This window comes from Rattus norvegicus, chromosome 10 (assembly GCF_036323735.1).
Source record: "Rattus norvegicus strain BN/NHsdMcwi chromosome 10, GRCr8, whole genome shotgun sequence".
Classification (NCBI taxonomy): domain Eukaryota; kingdom Metazoa; phylum Chordata; class Mammalia; order Rodentia; family Muridae; genus Rattus; species Rattus norvegicus.
Window position 1 is genome coordinate 82,574,877 of NC_086028.1, and position 20,811 is coordinate 82,595,687.

The 20,811-nt window shown below is 49.7% G+C and overlaps 1 protein-coding gene across 1 annotated transcript; it reads right to left on the minus strand.

Annotated features, from left to right (window-relative positions):
• Positions 1-3,874: 3,874 nt before the first annotated feature.
• On the minus strand, positions 3,875-20,377 carry Tbx21 (T-box transcription factor 21). The gene is made up of 6 exons (NM_001107043.1): positions 19,746-20,377; positions 7,728-7,882; positions 7,263-7,384; positions 5,530-5,685; positions 5,370-5,431; positions 3,875-5,175 (listed from the first exon to the last, which is right to left on the minus strand). The coding sequence occupies exons 1-6, from the start codon at positions 20,231-20,233 to the stop codon at positions 4,572-4,574; spliced, it is 1,587 nt and encodes a 528-aa protein (NP_001100513.1). The 5' UTR covers positions 20,234-20,377; the 3' UTR covers positions 3,875-4,571.
• Between the last annotated feature and the right edge of the window lie 434 nt (positions 20,378-20,811).

Consider the following 20,811-nt stretch of genomic DNA (forward strand, 5'->3'; position numbering starts at 1 on the left):
AAGTCGCATTTTGCATGGAGGTGTTAGAGAGACAGCTCAGTGAGTAAGAGCCCTTGTCATACAAGGTGAAAGATATACCTTTGTTCACATCCCTGGAACTCATGTAAAACCATGGCATGCAGTTCAAACCCCTGTGATCCCAGTGCTCCCAGGAGACGAGCGGTGGAGGCAGGAGAATCCACAAAAGCTCACAAGCCAGCAATTTACACACACAGTGGAAAAATAATATCGAGTCTCAAATAAGGTGGGGACTGATACCCAAGGATGTCCCCTGACCTCCACGCACATGCCATAGCACACACACACGTGCATACCACCACACACAATCACACACAGTGCATGCATGCACACAGATCGCACACACACAGAAATTGGGGGTGAAAAGTGGGCTTCAGGTTTCCACTCCCCTGCCCTACTCACGGAATGATGTCAGCGGCTGAGGGATTTCCTGTGGAGAATGGAGCTTCTCAGGAGGGGTCTCTCTGCATTCAGAAATGAGGGACTGTGCTCTACTGAAGTGTGGATCGATGCCCATGTTGTAAATATTCCCACTATGGATGATGTAAACTACCAACTGGATGCCACTGGATGCTGTGAGGGAAAGCTCCAGCACCCCTTTACTGGCTTCTCTGTAAGATCACCTTCCAGATCACCCCATGGGAAGCCCGTGGGAGATAGCCACTTACACACTCGAGTGCTCTTAAGGGAACTATTAGAGCCTCATTATTAAATGTGAGTTGTTGAGGATCACCCACTATGTAAGACTCTAATGTGAAAGGGAGTCCAGAGCTATGGTTCTCAACCTTCCTAATGCTGCAACCTTTTAGTAGAGTTCCTCATGATGTGGTGACTCCCCCCAACCATAAAATTACCTTGCTACTTCATAACCGTAACTTTACTAACTGTTGTGAGTTGCAATGTGAACATCTGTGCTTAGAAAGGAGGTCGCAACCCATAGGTTGAGAACCACGGGGCTAACACAGGCGAGACTGGAAAAGCAGCTCTCTGGTGGAGTGCCTGCCTCGCACCCTCAAGGACTTGAGTTTGAGCATCAGTAACATCCACCCACACGCATCCACATTCCCACTCCTAGTCTGCCACGAGACTGCAAACCAAGACATGCGCCATTCAACATTCAGAACACAAAAGATGAAGAAAACAACCAAATTTAACACGGACAATCATGACTTGGAATAGCATCATACTTCCTAAAAGCAATGGTGGACACCAAAACAGAATGGAGAAGCACCTTAGGAACTGATGGTGTGGACCTAGATATGGGTCAGTGGTTAAAACACTGACTGCTCTTCTGAAAGTCCTAGGTTCAATTCCCAGCACCCACATGGCGGCTCACAACCCTCTGAAATTCCAGTCCCAGGAGATCTGACACCCTCTTTTGTGGGCATCAGGTACTCCACCCAAGTGTACAGTCACAAATGCAGGCAAAACACTAATCTGTATAAAAAAGGAACAAGTAAATGGATACGAGAGAATTTAATGCACTGGAAAGATGTCTCAGTGGTTAAGAACACTGGTTGCGGGCTGGAGAGATGGCTCAGTGGTTAGAAGCACTGGCTGCTTTTCCAGAGGTCCTGAGTTCAACTCCCAGCAACCACATGGTGGCTCACAACTATCTGTAATGGGATGAGGCCCTTTTCTGGTGTGTCTGAAGATAGTTACAGTGTACTCATATTCATAAAATAAATAATTCTGGAAAAGAAGAGGAAATAGTTTAAAAAAAAAAAAGGAACACTGGTTGCTCTTGCAGGGGCCCAGGTTCAATCCCCAGCATCTACATAGAGGCTCAAAGCCATCTGTAATTCTAGCCCAAAAGCCTTTCTTTAAAAAAAAAAAAAGAATTATTTATTTCAGGTATAGGATACATTGTAGCTGTCTTCAGAGACACCAGAAGAGGGGCATGGAATTCCGTTACAGATGGTTATGAGCCACCGTGTGGTTGCTGGGATTTGAACTCAGGACCTCGGGAAGAGCAGTAGGTGCTCTTAACTGTTGAGCCATCTCTCCAACCCTAACAGACTTCTTAATAGAGACCCTGTCTCAAAAATAAAACAAAGCAAAACAAAACAAAACAAAAAATCTCTGTGAGTTCAAGGCCGGCCTGATCTACAGTGAGTTTCAAGACAGCCAAGGCTACACAGAGAAATCCTGTCTCAACCACCACCCTAATCTAAAATTTTTATTTATTTACTGTGTGTGTGTGTGTGCACGCGCGCGTGCGCGCACGCGCATGTGCAAACATGGAAATCAGAACAATCTTTTGAGGTTGGTTCTCTCCTTCTGCCAAGACTGGGTTTCTTCTCCAGTGTTTTCCTACTGTGCAAGCCATCTGGTGAGCTGTGAGACATCCCCCGTCTCTGCCTCGCATCTCTTAGGAGCAGTGGGACAGCAGATGTGTGCTACCCAATCCAGCTTTTGCATGGATTCAGGGCATCAAGCTTGGGTGATCAGGCTGTGCAACTAGCCCTCTTACCCACTGAGTTGTCTCCCTGGCACAATTCTTTCCTTTTTTCTTTTTAAAAAAGAAACAGAGCTAGAAAGAAAGGTGAGCATGGTGGTTTGTGTCTGTTATCCTTGCTCTTGGGAGGATGAGACAGGAGGATTCCCAGGAATTGGAAGCCATTCTGGATTTCAATGTAACCTTTGAGCTGCTTGTAGACAGAGTTCCAAAGGCAGCAGAAAAACTTCCCTGCTCGGAGCACTGGAGAGAATGGATTGGTTCCTACTCCCATACGGTTATTCCAGGATTCATGTGCCAGGGCAGTGATGTCACACACCACAGTGCCACTGGGGGCAGGTCCATCTACAGGGAGACGTTTAAGGATGAGAACTTCATCTTGAACCACCTCGGTTGTGGTGTCCTTTCCATGGCAAATGCTGGACCAAACATCAATGGTTCCCACTTTTTTTTTTCCCTGTGCTGCCAAGATTGAGCAGCTGGATGGTAGTGTGGACTCTGGAGAGGGCAGAGAAGGCATGAACATTGTGGAAGCCATGGAGTGTTTGGGGACCAGAATGGCAAGACCAGCAGGAAGATAGGGTCACCGTTGCTAACTATGGACAACTCTAATTCTTTTGACTTTCAGGCATTTTACCCACCAGACCATTCCTTCTGTAGCTCAGGAGCGCGCCCCATCCTATCTGCTCACAGCGCCCAATAATCTCTGCTCTCACTGGAGTTCTTGGGGTGCCATATTTTCCTTACCCCCTCCAAGTCTAGCTGGATTTCAGAGTTAAGTTTATGATTATGAATGGAAACTAAATGAGAGAGAGAGAGAGAGAGAGAGAGAGAGAGAGAGAGGTACAAAGAGGGGCACTGTCACATGGTATAGGTTGTTTTTTTTTTTTCTTTTTTCTTTTTTTCGGAGCTGGGAACCCGAACCCAGGGCCTTGTGCTTGCTAGGCAAGCGCTCTACCACTGAGCTAAATCCCCAACCCCGGTAAAGTTTTTACTTATGCCTTTAACACTTGGGCAAACCTCAAAACCGGGAGTGTTAAGATGCAAAGATAAATCAAGAGTCCTGGCTTTCCTGAGTCACTCAGTCACTCAGCTGGGTCCTAACCTTGCTCCCACACTGCCTCCCTCCAAGGCCAGGGTTCTGAGCAGGCGACACAGGCTGAGTGGCTCTTTGGTCACAATACACCTTTGGTCACATGTGACAACAGGAACCATCCGTTGGAGTGCCGAGGACAAGACAAACTCTGAGTTTATCCCTAAGTGGGGCCACTTTAGATTCCTAACAGTCACCCCCAAAATCAAGAGCCCACAAAACAACTTTGCTAGATCAGCAAACCTTGATCCACACACACCCCCACCCCGGTCCCGCCAAACCGGCCATGGAAGCAGGACACATTTATCAGTTCCACGTTTATTTTCAGAAAGTGATGCAAAACAGAAGAAATACATCCAGACACCACTCTCTCAACAATAAATAGCCTCCCCTCCCGAAGAAATAAAAAAAAAGAAACAAGCAGTTGCGTGCACACCAGTTCAAAGTGATCTCACCTGGTGAGATGCGCGCCCCTCAAACCCTTCCTCTGCACCCACTCTCTTGTCTACTCGCAGGTGACCCAGTCCACCCGCCGTCACCTGAGTCTTCTCCCTGTCTGTCTGTCCGTCTCTCCGTTATAAAAATGCATGTGTCTTTATTTTTCAGATCAGAGATTAACACAGGTGTTAGACCAACAGTTGAATGTTACTGGGCTGGGGAAGAGAGCAGCTCTCCAGTCCTGGACTCCCGGCTGACCCCTCCACCTCTCCGGAAGTCCCTCTGGGTCCTAAACTTTCTGGAGTCCGTTCTCCACTCTCCACGGAACCATCGGTCAGAAGCAGCACCTGGTACGTGACTGTAGTTCGGGCAGAGGAAGGGGCAGGGGACACTTCTGTCATATTCCCTTGTGGGCCAGGAAACAAGTGAACCCCAGAATCCTCCTTGCCCCTCTTCTTCCCCAACTAATCTCTGTACAGGGAAGGGACAGCGAGAGCTCGGGGCTCTCCGCCCCGTGTCTGTTTTCTAAGTTAGTCGGGCACCTTCCAATTCCGCAGCGTTTCCTCAGTTGGGAAAATAGTTATAAAACTGGCCTTCGGTTTCCTTATCAAAAGGAGAGGGGGCCCCAGCGGGAGAGGAGCTGTCGCCACTGGAAGGATAGGGGGATATTCTCCTCCTCTTAGTGTCTCCCTCGCCTAGTCCTGAGTCGCTGGGCTCGGGCTGGAGGGAGGTGACCTCAGTCCACAGCGAAGGGGAACCCTGTTCCTCTGAGGATCCCAGGCCCGGGTCCATGGGCAGAGTTCGCATGGTTCGGAACCAGCCAGCTGGGCTCATCTTAGGAGGATACTGAGGCGCCATGGGCCAACCAGCTCCAGGAGCCAGGACATCTGGGCCCCGGTAGTAGGGCACAGTGGTCCCAGGAGCAGAGGGTAGGAATGTGGGCTTCACGCTCACTGCTCGGAACTCTGTTTCATAACTGGGTTCCCGAGGTGTTCCCAGCCAGTAAGACTGTGAGACCATATCTTTGGGCTGGCCTGGAAGGTCAGGGTAGAAACGGCTGGAGACAGGATACTGGTTCGACAGAAGAGGTGAGTAGGGGTCTCCCCCAAGCAGTTGACAGTTGGGTCCAGGTGGCGAGGGAACACTCGTATCAACCGATGTATACATGCTAAAAAATAAAATGAAATAAAAACAGTGAATAAGAAACCAAGTCACAAGTGTGTCTCTCCCCTCCCTGCCCCATTTCTCTCTCCCTGGCATGCCTGTCCCCCAGACCCACAAGGCAAAGACAGGACATGTTGAACACTGAAATACAGACCCATGTGAGAAAGACCAAAGGGGATTTGGATCCAGAACACTTACGACTCAAAGTTCTCCCGGAATCCTTTGGCAAAGGGGTTGTTGTCGATTTTCAGCTGAGTGATCTAGAGTGGGAAAATAGAGTCCCCCCAGTCGAGGGCTCAGGAATTCCACCCCTCCCTGCAAGAAGTCTGTCCCCAGGCTCCCGGCGCCCAGCCCTCACCTCTGCATTCTGGTAGGCAGTCACGGCAATGAACTGGGTCTCTTGGAAGGTAAAGATGTGAGTGTTAGCACTGCAGGCCGCCTCTGGCTCACCGTCATTCACCTCCACGATGTGGAGCCGCGGCTGGTACTTATGGAGGGACTGCAGGACGATCATCTGGAGAGGGAGCCAGGCGGTAACGGGTCACGGAAGGTCCTCCCGACCTTGTAGTGGCCTCATATCTGGATGCATTCACCTACCAGTAACTACTAGCCCTACTAGACTAGAAAGGATGCTTGAGTACATCTCCATGTTGCCTCCATGCAACTTCTCTTAAGCATCCCTACTTGGAACTCACCGAGTAGGTGGCTGGCCAGTGAGCCCTCAGGGTCCCCGGTCCCCGTCCCCATCAGTGTTTAAATGACTGGTGCCACTGCAGCTGGCTTTTCTTTTCTGTTTCAACCTGGGTTCCAGGGAGGAAACTCAGGTCCTTGTCTTTCCAAGGCAAATGCTTTACCAACTGAATCCTCTCTCCAGCTCAAGGTTTTAAAAAACAGGACGGGGACTGTGGAGATGGCTCGGCAGATAAAGGCACTTGCTGAGAAGCCTGGCACTCTGACTTTGATCCTTGGGATCCATGGGGTGGAAGAAGAGTGGAAGTTGTCCATCTGACCTCCACAAACACCATAGCAACTCACTCCCCCACAACTAAGTAGATAACTAGATAACTAAGTAGGTAGGTAGGTAGGTAGGTAGGTAGGTGGGTGGGTGGGTGGGTGGATGGATGGATGGATGGATGGATGGATGGATAGATAGATAGATATGATAAATGAAGGAATGGATAGATGGATGGATAGATAGATAGATAGATAGATAGATAGATAGATAGATAGATAGATAGATAGATATGATAAATGAAGGGATGGATGGATGGATAGATAGATAGATAGATAGATAGATAGATAGATAGATAGATAGATAGGATAAATGAAGGGATGATAGATAGATAGATAGATAGATAGATAGATATGAAAAATGAAGGGATGGATGGATAGATAGAGAGATATGATAAATGAAGGGATGGATGGATGGATGGATAGATAGATAGATAGATAGATAGATAGATAGATAGATAGATATGGATAGATGTAGTAAATGTGTAAAACAAACCAAAACAAAACCCATGGTTATTCAATGTGAAGTCACTTTTACATTGAACATCCATTCCCTGGGATATCGGGACCATCAAGATGACAGATCGTGACCTAGTGAAGAAGTCCCAGGCTGTTCTGGCTGTCCTGAAAGTAACCCCTGCCAGAGATCCTGTATCCCCCCAGCTCACTGTCTTCACAAGGTGGGTAGGAAAGAGCCATAGTTTGGAGAGGAAGAAAAGGAGCTGGGACAGAGAGTGGCTCAATTAGTAGCTTGTTTGTCTAGTCTGGTGCGATACCTAGAACGACATGAATCAGGCATGGTGGAGCATGCCGTGCCCTCAGCACTCAGGGCACAAGGATCAGAAGTTCAAGGTTACCCTTGGCTATGTAGGGAAGAGAGGGGGAGAGGAGAGGAGAGGGGAGGGGAGGAGAGGAGAGGGGAGGGGAGGAGAGGGGAGGAGAGGGGAGGAGAGGGGAGGAGAGGGGAGGAGAGGGGAGGAGAGGGGAGGAGGCTCCAACAGACAAAATAGGTTTTAGGAAGTGTAGGGGGAAGGGGGTGGGAATCTCTAATGCAGGGACAGGTGGGGTTGACAGTCCTACCTGGGTCACATTGTTGGAAGCCCCCTTGTTGTTGGTAAGCTTTAGTTTCCCAAATGAAACTTCCTGTCGCATCCAGTGGGCTCCAGTGTTGGGGGAGTCTGGGTGGACGTATAAGCGGTTCCCTGTGGACAGTTAACCTTGTTGTCAAGTACTGAACAGACTCTGGAGATATGGGATTTTGCCTGCTCTGAGAGGACCGTGAGGAAGATGCAGGGGAGGGGACAGGCAGGCTGAACAGGGGAAGAAGAGGCAGAGGATTGAGCAGAGTGAGTCTCGTCCCCCTTCCCCTCCCCACTCAGTTGCTCAGTTAAATCGTTAGAGAAGAGGTAGCAAACCAAAGGAAGGGTGAGGTGGGTGGATAGGCGGTAGGTCTCATCATGTTAGGGGCAAGAGCTTGAGTCATCCACCAGGGGGCGCCCAGTCTAGGAGAGAAAGCATGCCCACCACTCCCAAAGCGGGTCGTACCTGGCATACTGCCTTCGGCCTTCCCACACTGCACCCACTTGCCACTCTGGTACCGCCAGTGGTGCTGGTCCACCAAGACTACATCCACAAACATCCTGTAATGGCTCGTGGGCTCCAGCCCGGCCACAGTGAAGGACAGGAATGGGAACATTCTCCTGGAGGGACAGAGAAGGTCTAGACTCCATCAGCCAGAGCTCAGTGGCAGTCACCAGTGTGATCGTGTCAAGCTGCAGCCAGCTGACAATTGTGCCAGAAGGTACTAGCTTGCCAGTTATTAAATAGAGATGTAACAAAATTAATTCGTAGGGCTAAAGAAATGGTTTCGCGTTAAGAGCACATAGAGCTCTTCCAGGGGGACTGAGTTCAGTTCTCAGCACCCACCTCAGGTAGCCTACAACAGTCTGTAACTCCAGCTCCAAGGTGATCCAATGCCCCTGGCCTCCACTGACATCCACATGCACATGTGCACATGCACACGAGCATGCACACGTGCACACACACACACTATTAATGATACATTTTTTTAGGTATATTTATTTTATGTATGTATGAGTACACTGTCGCTGTCTTCATGCACACCAGAAGAGGGCATCGGATCCATTACAGATGGTTGTGAACCACCATGTGGTTGCTGGGATTTGAACTCAGGACCTCTGGAAGAGCAGTCATCTTGCCAGCCCATGATACATCTTTTTTAAAAGGTAGCACACACCTTTAATCCTAGCACCTGATAGCAGAGGCAGGAGAATCTCTGAGTTTGAGGCCAGCCTGGTCTATAAAGGCAAGCCAGGGCAGCACAGAGAAACCCTGTCTTGAAAAACAAAAAGCAAAAGCCAAATTAAATTGCCCACGCCTAAAAATTAAATACGTCCTACTGAAAGCCTGGGTACACACAACCCAAGAGTCTCTTTTCGGAATTTTACCATGCGGTGCTGTGGCCTGAGCCTGAGGTTATTTATGTCCATTGCGTGAGGTAGTTGAAGAATGGACAATGGCTGCGGTGCATTGCTCCCCAACTCTGTGCTCAACCCTGTCATGTTAGAATCCGCTACAGGGCTTCAGCAGACACCATAAATCAGTGCCTCCCCCTTCTTTAGTACTGATCATTAAATCTAAGGCTCACAGTATGATGGATGGGCAGGCACTCTACCACTGAGCCACATCCCGGCCTGTAGACTCTCGACAACGCTTCCCTCTCAAAAGATCAGTTACTAGATATTTATCTGGAAACCACTGTCTCTAACATTAGTGCGCTTCCTGCGTGGGCCAAAGGCACCAGGCAACCCTTAAAGATAGTCCCAGAAGGTGGGTGTGCCTGAGTCCCACGTCTCCACTGTGACTCTCCCACTCCTGCCCCGTGGCATTCACTGACTGGCCCTCCCTGTCCCACTGACGGGAGTCAGTGACACCTATAGTATGACCCGCCCCAATCTGGGCTTTCAGAAACTCATTGAACACCCTGGGTGCCCCAAAGGCTCTAATCATTCTTAGTCTTGGGTCCCAGGAAAAGCAGAAGTTGGTGGTCGGATCCTGTGTGATCAGCCCTCGTTCTAAAGTAAAAGCGCCGAAAAATGGCCTCCCCACCACTTCCACCCCCGCCGCCCCCATTATCACGATCACTTCACCCACCACCTCTCTATCACAACCACCATCACTGTACCGCTATCTCCACCATCACGGCGACACTGTCTTCACCAGTACAGTCTCCAGGGCCGTCACTGTCACTTCCACAATCATCGCCGTTACCATTACCACTCCATGATTACAGCCACTGTCTCTCCAGCCGCCACCACCACCATCCCCACCAGAACAGCCACCACATCCACCGTCTCCACAGACACCACTTCCGCCAGCCACACTGCCTCTACCACATCTGCCGTTACCATCTCTACAATCTTCTTAACATAAGATTTCCACCAATTTTACCATGTCTCCTACCTCCGTCAGAGCCGCCGCCCCGGCTACGCCTCTACCATAGCCTCCATCACTCCAACCGCCACACCCACCATCTCCATCATAGTCACAGCCACTGACTCACACCTGCCATCACAACAGTCGCTACTTTCATTATCACCAATACTACTACCGCCATCACAGCCATTCTGTCACCATCTCTTTCATCCACTCTACCTGCAGCCTTCATTGTCACAACCACCATGGCCAGCCTCAGCCATCACCAATTCTATTTTGTCTTTTTTTTTTTTTTCCAGAGCTGAGGACCGAACCCAGGGCCTTGCACTTGCTAGGCAAGCGCTCTACCACTGAGCTAAATCCCCAACCCCGCCAATTCTAATTAATGAGCTTTGCCTTCATGACCCTGTGGAGGCAGCGGTGTTGTCAGAACAGCAGAGCCAAACACTCACTGGACATCCCTTTCGGTCCCACCTTTCAGGGGGCCATGTAGGATAGGAAAGCATTGGTCTCATAATCAAAACACCTAGGGACTGGGGAGATGGCTCAGCGGTTAAGAGCACTGACTGGGGGTTGGGGATTTAGCTCAGTGGTAGAGCACTTGCCTAGCAATCACAAGGCCCTGGGTTCAGTCCCCAGCTCTGGAAAACAAAACAAAACAAAAAAAAAAAACAAAACAAAACAAAAAAAGAGCACTGACTGCTCTTCCAGAGGTCCTGAGTTCAATTTCCAGCAACCACGTGGTGGCTCCTGACCATCAGTAATGAGATCTGATGCCCTCTTCTTCTGGTGTGTCTGAAGATAGCGACAGTGTACTTATATATAATAAATAAATAAAATAAATAAATAAATATTGAAGAAGAAGAAGAAGAAGAAGAAGAAGAAGAAGAAGAAGAAGAAACAAAGAAAGAAGAAAAAGAAACCTAGAGGAGCCTCGAACTCACAGTGTATGGTTTTCCTGCCTCAGTTTCCAAAGTGCTAGGATTACAGGGGCACATCACTATACCTAGTTTGAGTACTGTTAGGGATCCACCTGACAAGAATTCTCCCAACTAAGCTACATTCCCAGCCCAAGAACCAAGTATTGGGAACCGGCAGCGGGGAGAATATTTCCAACCCATTTCTCTCCCCAGCTCATTGTTAGCCACTCAGATCGCAGTTTCTGAAGCTGAAGCACTTATTGCTCTTCTGGAGGATCAGGGTTTGGTTCCCAGAGCCACGCCCGGCGGCTCAAGAGCTGTTTGTAAATCCAGTTCCAGGGGATTCAACAGGCCCTGGCCTACACAGGAACCTTCATGCAGGCGGTGCACATAAACTCACAAGAGCACACATACATGTAGATAAAAATAGATTTGAAAAATAGGGAGCTGGGTGTGGTGGCACATGTCGTCCTCGTCATCATCATCGTCATCGTCGTCATTTTTTAAAAACAGTTTTAGACTTGTTTTTATCTTATTTTATTTCATGTATGACTGCTCTACTACATGTACACCTGTGTGCCAGAAGAGGGAATCAGATCTATTTACAGATGGTCATGAACCACCATCTGGTTGCTGGAAATTGAACTCGGGACCCCTTGGAAGGGCAGCCAGCCAGTACTCTTAACCATGAGACATTTCTCCAGCCCTGTACGTTTTTCAAGAGAAGGTTTCTCTTTGTAACCCTGGCTGTCCTGGAACTTGTTACGTAGACCGGGCTGGCCTCAAACTTAGAGATCCATGTGTCTCTGCCTCCCAAATGCTGGGATCAAAGGTGTGTTCTACCATTGTCTGGCCTCATTTTATTAATTTGAAATAGGGTTTCATACGTAGTTCTGGCTATCCTAGAACTTGCCATGTAGGCCAGACTGGCCTCAGACCCACAGAGACCCACCTGCCATGCATGGCTTGGCTTTTGTCTTTGATCCCAGCCCTCAGAAGAAAAAGGCAAGCGGGTCTCTGTGAGCCTGAGGCTAGCCTGGACTGCGTATGGAGTTCTAGGATAGCTAGGGCTACGGAACAGGGAGAGTCCGGAACAGGGTAAGGTGGCTGGAGAGATGGCTCTGCTTTTCCAGACAATCTGGGTTTGATTCTCCACACCCACATGATGGTCCCCAGCTTCCTGTAAGACCAGTTCTAGGGGATCCAGCACTCTGTGTTGGCCTCAGCAGACATTAGGCACTCGTGTGGTGCACATGCATGCACGCATGAAGATATAACATCCATACACATTAAAAAACAAAACAAGGGGCTGGGGATTTAGCTCAGTGGTAGAGCGCTTGCCTAGGAAGCGCAAGGCCCTGGGTTCGGTCCCCAGCTCCGAAAAAAAGAACCAAAACAAAACAAAACAAAACAAAACAAAATCAAAACAAAGACCATATATACTTTCTTACCTAGTGACCAGGTCTCATTCATAGTTTCTATTCTAAAGGAACAGACTAGCACTGCCTTTTTGGGTGGTACTAAGTGTAGAATCCAGGGCCTTGTGCAGGCTAGGCCAGAGCCCTGTGACTAAGCCGGATCCTCAGCCTCACACCGAGCTTATCCGTCCTCTCCTAGGCACTCGCCAGTTCATCAAGCCAGTCCTTGGAGATATAAAATGTCTGGAAACTTTACACCTGAAGACACTGACGCTTATGGATAGACTGATGAGCATCTCCACGCGATGGTTTCTGTCTGTCTGTCCCACTCTTGTCCTGATAGTGGGTGACAGGAGATTGTGAGTGAAAGGCAAAGGAGAGAGGGTCTTACTTTCGCTTTAAAAGATGATGAGATGTTGCACAATCGTGAAGACTGGAACACCCAGTGCCCACACTGAGGAGGAGGAGGAAGAGGAAGCCTGATGTGGTAGCACATACTTAGAATCTCAGAACCAGGGAGACAGAGACATTTATATTCTTGTGGTTTCCCTGCCAGCCTAGCCTACTTGGTAGACTCTAGGCTAATGGGAAACCCTGTCTCGAAAAAGAGAAGCATAGAGGCTAAGCATGCCTTTAATCCCAGAACTTGGGAGGCAGAGGCTGATCACTGTGAGTTTGAGGCCAGCCTGGAGTTCCAGGACATCCAGGGTTACATACAGAGATTCTGTTTCAAGAGAGAGAGAGGAAGAGGGACAGGATTCCAGAGGAATGACTTGCTAGGTTAACCAACGGCCTTCACACACACAAATGTGCACACCTGTACATGTACATGTATACACACACACACACACACACACACACACACACACACACACACAAATAACCAGCAGCTAGAATCCCCAAATAAACTCCCTGACGTACGTGTCGCTTTGCTGGGAAGAAGCCAGTGGCGGAGATGAATCTGTACCACTCTGACCTCCTTAAAACTACTTCCCACCCCGCCCTTCAGGGGACAGAGTCAAGATCCCATAGCTCTCTGCTGCCCCAGGGCTTACCCGCCTGGGGATGATTTTCATAGGTCTGTGGGACATAGCTGGGAACACAGTGAGTTCCAGGCCAGACAAGGCTACACGGTGAGACCTGTCTCCAGAAACAAAACAGTGACTAGCTTGAGACATCAACCAGCTTTCTACAGGGTTGACTGGCTGTGTCTTCTCCAGAGCAGGTGAAGAACAGCTGGGCTTCTCTCTGTCGCCATTTTCAAGTGATTTTGAGATCCCTAAGCCATGGGTCCGTGGGATGAGGACAGAGAGGCCTCTTGAAACAAATGTTTTGTAAAGATCTGAAAAGTTAAGCTAGGATGGAAACTCAGTATAAGAGTGCGTGCTTAGGGCCTGGAGAGAAGGCTCAGGGTTAAGAGCACTGGCTGCTCTTCCAGAGGATCTAAGTTCTAATCCCAGCACCTACATGGCAGCTCACAACTCGGTCTGTAACTCCTATTCCAGGGGAATATATATATTTTAAAGCACTTGTTCTAGCAGAGGACTTGGGTTCAATACCCAGAGCCCTCATCGGGGTTCACAACTCTATAACTCCGGCTTTAACATCGTCTTCTGACCTCTGGGAGTACCCGACATACATGTAGTGCACAGACATACGCACATCTGAGCAAAACATTCATGCCTTAGACGATTAATTATTAAACATTCAATTTGATAATTACAAAACAAACAAGATGATTAGATTTACAAATAAAGTAAGTCTAAATTTAGAAGTCTGGAAGATTAGCGGGACACAGTGCCTTATGCTAATAATCCCTGCACTTAGGAGCCTGAGGCAAAAAATGTGCTGCATGTTCAAGGGTGACCTGGACACAGGAAGCTCCAGGCTGGAAAGATGGCTCAGTAGTTAGAGGTGCTTTCTGCTCTTACAAGGACCCATGCTCGACTCCTATATAGGCTCCTAACCACCTATAGAATTCCAGTTCCATGAGCTCCGACCGCCAACCTCTATAGACTCCTCCATAGGAGTACACATAGCATATACATAATACACCGACACACATATACTCATAAAAACATTTGAAAACAAAATAATAAGTAAAAAAAGTCAATTAAAAAGTGTGAGAGTTGGGAAGATGGAGAAAGGACACAAAGCGCCGTGGCACTACCTCACATGAAGCGGGAACGGCCTTCGCCACCCAGACGTCACATAACCAAAGGCATCTGCAAACCGAGCTACTTAACAACTGCTCTCCCCAGAGTTATCTTAATTATAATAATCAACCAATCACAGCCAGAAAAGTGGGGATTACCAGCAATTAGTACCCACCCACACACCCACAGGGACGGCCTCTCTTTCTTACTGAGAAAGTCTTCCGTCTACACCACTGCCTCGGCCTGCATACAGCACTCCCGGGTCCTGTGTCGAGTGTCCCGGGTCGAGTGTTTGTTTGTTTGTTTGTTTGTTTTTAAAGTATTATATTTAAAAGGGTTGGGGATTTAGCTCAGTGGTAGAGCACTTGCCTAGCAAGCACAAGGCCCTGGGTTCAGTCCCCAGCTCCGAAAAAAAAAAAAAAAAAAAAAAAGAAAAAGAAAGTATTATATTTAATAGAAAGGTTGTGGGGCACACCTTTAATCCCAGGACTCTCGAGGCAGAGGCAGGCAGATGTCTGAGTTCAAGGCCAGCCTGGTCTACAGAGAGAGTTCCAGGGCTACTCAGAGAAACCCTGTCTCCAAATCCCTGTCCCCCTCAAGGGGGTGTGAGGACCAATGAAAAAGACAAACATTACATTTTATTATTTTTACTTTGTACGTGTGTGTATGTCTGTGTGTCGGGGTAACCTACTCCACAGGGGCTTGTGGAGGGATCCGAACTTGGTCTGTCAGGATTAGAAGGAAACACCCTGACTCACCTCAGACTCTTCTTATTCTCAATTTCCCTCTCTGAGCCCCACTTGAACCACCGTCAGCAGGCATCCTCCACCCTGCTCGTCACTCAAAACCAAAAGCCTCACTACCACTGATCCCTACTAGTGGGTGAGCCCAGGGTGGGTGGGAGAGGAGGGACCAGGGACAGACTGAGTCAGCCCAGGAACAACGGCTGAGGGGCTGTGGCTAGATCTGGGATGGAAGAATTTTTCAGAAAGAAAGAAGGCCGTGGGTGATGTGGTAGTGACTTACAGGTCACTGAAACCCACAGAGGGACAGGCCAGTTTGTCAAAGCAGGAGGACTGAAAGGAGCCCAAAACTCTACAGCAAAAGGAAACACCCCAAGACCTCCCAGATCACTGGAGCTCAAACTGAGAAGAGACAGAGACCACCTGGTTTCGTGGGACTGAATTGACGGTGGTACGCCCTGTCTTCTTTCCAGGATGGGACCGTGGGATCTGATCTGAAGAGAGGCATCAAAGGGAATGATGGGGAGTCACTGCTCCATCCCACAGGGACCCAATGTCATGCAGTGTGTCTTAGGATCCAAAATGTGAGGATTGCCCCTACACACACACACACACACACACACACACACACACACACACACACACACACACCATGCTAGCATACTCTTATAAAACACTCAGAAGGCATTTAGGAATTTCTCTTTCACGTGTGTGCGTGTATGCACTTGCATGTATGCATGTATGTCCATGTCAATGTAAAAGCCAGAGGACAACCTGAGATATCATTTCTCATTTCTCATGCACTGTCTGTCTGTCTGTCTCAACACAAAGAAAGGGCTTTCATCAGCCTACAGGTCTCTGATTATCCTAAGCTGGCTGGCCAGGGATTAAAAACACCACCACTTCTGTCTCATTGGCTAATTTTCTTTTGCTTTTTTTTGTTTTTTGTTTTTGTGGTTTGTTTTTTGAGACATTTCTCTGTGTAGCCCTGGCTGTCCTGGAACTCACTCTGTAGACCTGGCCTCGAACTCACAGAGATCTGCCCGTCTGCCTCTGCCTCCTAAATGTCCCAGGTCCTCATGTTGGCAAAGCAAGAATTTCATTGACTGAGCCATCTCTCCAACCCTGATTGATTTTTTTTTTTTTTGGTTGTTTGGTTGTTGCTGTTGTTTTCTGGCTTTTAATTTTTCCCCACCAGATGCTGGAGGCCATACACACATGTCCAGTGTATGTTTGGAGTTCAGAGAACAATCTATTGGAGTCGGTTCTCTCCTTCAACCATTTGGGCCCTGGCAATCAAACCCACAGGTCAATCAAACCCAGGTTGTCAGGTGTGGCAGCAAGCGCATTTACCCACTGAGCCATCCTGCCAGCCCATTACTTTTTTTTTTTTTTTTTTTTTTGTTATTTTTTTTCGGAGCTGGGGACCGAACCCAGGGCCTTGCGCTTCCTAGGTAAGCGCTCTACCACTGAGCTAAATCCCCAGCCCCATACTTTTTTAAGTTCCCCTTTTAAGCCAAGCATGGTTACAGTGCACACTTGTAATCCCAGCATTCCGAGGGTGAAGCAGGTGGGTTGAGAATTCCAGGCTAGCCTGGGATACATGAATAAAGATCCTCTCTCAACCAAACCAAACAACCAAAATTCATTTTCAGAGAAACACAAAGATTCAAAGCAGGAAGATCGCCAATTGCAGGCCAGTTCTGATGGCACGGCAAGATCCTATCTTGACATACCCACAATGTGGCAAACGCCCTTAATGGCATCACTCAGGAGCCAACAGCAAACAAATCTCTATAAACCTGAGGTCAGGCCCATCTACATAGTGAGTTCCAGGCCAGCTGAGGCTGTATGGTGAGGCCCTGACTCAAAAAGAAAACAAAAACCAAACAAAATAACTCCCAACAAAAAAGACCAGATCAATACTGAACAGTTTTGAAGCCGATATATTTTTATATCTTTATATATTTATTTATTTTTGGTTTTTGGGGTTTTTTGTTTGTTTATTTGTTTGATGTTTTTCAAGACAGAGTTTCTCAGTGTAGCCCTGGATGTCCTGGAACTCACTTTGTAGACCAGGCTGGCCTTGAACTCACCGAGTTCTGCCTGCCTCTGCCTCGAGAGCTGGGATTGAATGTGCCACCATGCCTGGCCTTTTATTTTTATTTAGTGGGATTTGTCATAATAAAAAGTCGGTTAAGGAGGTTGGGGATTTGGCTCAGTGGTAGAGCGCTTGCCTAGCAAGCACAAGGCCCTGGATTCGGTCCCCAGCTCCGAAAAAAAAGAATAGGACCAAAAAAAAAAAAAAAAAGTCGGTTAAGGGTGCGTCAGCAGCAGAGTGCCTGTGTGTGCTGAGATAGTTACAATAGTAGCACGGGGGAGGCAGAGGTAGGAAGATCTGGAGTTCAAAGGAAGCCTTTGCTATATAGCAAAGAGAAAGAAAGGGCAGCGGTTCTGGGGATGACGACTTACTATGTAGCACAGGCTAGTTTCCAATTATGGGCGTCACAGGGGTGCATTACCGCAGCTGGTTTTAAAAAAAAAATATTAAAAGTCTAGCATACGGGGTTGGGGATTTAGCTCAGTGGTAGAGCGCTTGCCTAGCAAGCACAAGGCCCTGGGTTCGGTCCCCAGCTCCAGAAAAAAAAAAAAAGAAAAAAGAAAAAAGAAGTCTAGCATACACTAGTCCCCAGCTGCAGCACTAAAGCCAAAAGAGAGAAATGGGAAGAAGGCAGGGGTGCAAAGGGGAGAGAACAAAAGTGGTCACAGGAAAACATCCAGCAGGAACACACAGGAGAGGAGGCCACAGAGTCAGATATAGGTAGAGTGTGTCCCTCTGAATGCCTCCCCTAGCAGCCCTCAGACAGACAGGCCCCAGCCCGGCTCAGCCATGGCTGAGGTTGTAGCTGATATTCTCTCTGACTGGAGGGAGGAGCTGAGGCCTGCAAGACATTGAGAAGTCTGGCCAGGCCCCAGGATGAGAGGGCCTCCTGTTGCTAACACACTAGGAAGCCCCACAGTTAGAGGCCCCACCTAGTCTGCTTTAGGACAGAGCCTAAGCCACCGGCTATCCCAGCACCTCAGTGTTTGTGGTATAAAATGAGGGAGGAGAAGGCCAGGCCTGCCTGGCTCACCATGGAGTAATGGAAGCGAAAGCACATGGGTCCACCACGCAGGGTTTCCAGACAGTGTAGGTGGCTGTGGAGCCTGGAGAAAGAGGAGCAGACAGGTGCCTGGTCCCAGCTGTGGAAACCTCAGAAGAGTCCCTTACTGTCTCCGGGTCTGTTTCTCTCTCTATGCAGTGAGAGACAGGAACTTCTAGATCCTTCCAGTTCAGCCATACTCTAGGATCAGAAACCTGGCCGGTGCCAGAGACACTCAGAGAAGGGTTGGGGGAGCAGAGGAGAATGCTCAGAAGTCTTTGGAGATAAAGAGTGAGCCAAAACCAATGGTATGGCTCAGCCTCATCTCATTCCTGTGAAGAACCACTCAGTAGGCTTGAGGCAAGCCGTAGCTAGCAGCTATCTGCTCTGCACCCTCCATGATACCCCAGTGTCATCTGGAGGGACTATAGTCTAATGCCTCCTGGGACCCAGCAAGGGTTTCTGTGCCCCCTCCCACGAACCCCACCCTTGCAATCTCTCAATTACCTCTTGAGTCTCCATCCTGACACCCCACATCCTAACTCACTAATGGCAAAGTCCTGGCTAGCCCCCACTGAGAAAGGTAGCTGCTTCTTCCCATAAGACACAAGAGGGTCCACTCGGGTGTTGCACACTAAATGACCCTCACAAACTGCAGGTTTCTCTTTCTTTCTTCAGCAAAGAGACTCTGTCGGAAGCAGCAGGCTGAGCCACAAACCATACGACTAATTCAACAGCCTCAGGGGACCCCCCTCTATTTTCTCCTAGGTTGGACTGGTGAGTATCTGGGTGAGGAAGTGGGCAAATTTTAGGAACTAGCTTCAAAGGGCACAGCTTCAAGACTGGACACACAGCCGCGACTGGTCTTGAACTTGGCATGTTCAGGACTTGGGCATTTGTGCCTTCATAAGTTTTGCTGTTTCCCACCGCTCTACACAACACACACACACACACACACACACACACCTCCTCTCTCTCTCTCTCTCTCTCTCTCTCTCTCTCTCTCTCTCTCTCTCTCTCTCTCTCTCTCTCTCTCTCTCCAGACATATGATCTCAAAGTAAGACCGGAAAAGAAACTTGGCGACCGCTTCTCCGTGTCACCAAATCCCAGTCTGCTCCCCCCTCCCCCATACACCAAAGCTACCCTAAGCACAGCCGTAGCAAAAGAACAGGCACACTGATATCTCAAAAGTATTCTGCCCCCAACACTTCAATTTCCCATACGTAAGGACTGAGAAGCGGCCAGCTCCTGTCAGATCCATAACACATGCTCCCCGCTGTCCACTGCGATCCCAGACTGTGGCAAGGAGCAAGTCTACACACACACACACACACACACACACACACACACACACACACACACACACACCCCGCCCCGCGCCCCGGGCAACTCTCGGCGAAGCGAGAGTCATCCTTTCCTCTGCACCAAAGTAACTTTTGCGCCCACAGCATCATCTCTGTCCTTTTTGAGCCCTCTGACGGTTGGTGTGATGATACTCTCAGCACCCGCGGCTCTCCGGAGCTTGAGGTGCCCTCCCCGTAACTCTGCTCCCCACCCCCACTCCTCCCCTCCTAAAACTGAAGCTCGGACTACGAAGACTCAGCAACCTGCAGCTTCATATTTTGATTTAAAAAAAAAAGAGGAAAGTCCTTATTCGGGCGGGCCACGGAGACTCCCGCCGGCTCCGCCCTGCGAGCTCGCCGCGCTCGGCGCGCACCACACTCACCGTCCTTGCTTAGTGATGATCATCTCTGTCTGGTGCTGGTTGAACTTGGACCACAACAGGTGGTTGCTGAGCGCGACTCTCAGCTTCCCCGACACCTCCAACCCCGCGGGCAATGCGTAGTCCTCGCGGGGCCCTGGATAGAGCCCGGCGCGCGGGTCCGGGGCAGCGTAGCCATCCACCGGCGGGTAGCCCTCCGCACCCGCGGGCGGCGGGAAGGACTCGCCAGGCCCGGGGAAGCCAGTCGCCTGGGCCCGGGGCGGGTAGGCGTAGGCTCCGAGGAAGCGACCGGGCGGGGCAGGCACCAAGGCGCTCCCAGAATAGGACGACCCCAGGCTGCTAACTGCCCGGCGATCGGTCGGGTCCTGTGCGCCCGACTCCGGATAAAAGAAGCGATGCTGCTGGTCCGCTCCGGTCCCCCGGCCCTCGTCACTCGGTATCGGCTCGGTGCCGGTCAGCATGTCTCCGCAGCCCGGCTCCACGATGCCCATTCGAGGCGGGCTGGGCGCCTTCCCGCAGCCGTCGAAGAGACCCGAGGGTCTTTGGGGCTAGGGCGACGGGGGGCGGGGTCCGGGGACCAGTGGAACTCCACCCGAGCCGGAGCCGGGACGCCTAGCTCCTGAGCGCGCGTTGGATAGGCGCGCAGCTGCTCCTGGGCTTTCTTGGCAGCAGGTCGCTGTCACTAGCTGCGCGGCGGCCTTTGCTGCGGCTTTATGAAGCTCCTTGGGTCCCCTCACCCCGCCACCTTGGCCCCGCCCCGCCCCGCCCCCTCGTGGCTAATTCAGCGTGAATTCGTTTCTGGTGAGGACTGAAGCCCCCACCCCGAGCCCCAAGTGGGGATCAGTAAGTCTCTTGTTGCCCTGAGTCTGGGAGAGGGTCAACCTGCCACCTGCAACTCGAGCGGGTTTTTCTCCCCAGGAAATTCCGGCCCGTCCTGGAAGGCACAGCAAAGGCCCTTTCCCCAGATGGGACCGTCTGAGAGCAGTCTCACCGCTCTGGCCACCTCAGAGCTCCTTAGACTATACATATTCAACAGATATTTGTTGCTGCCTCCTGTATGCCCAGATTT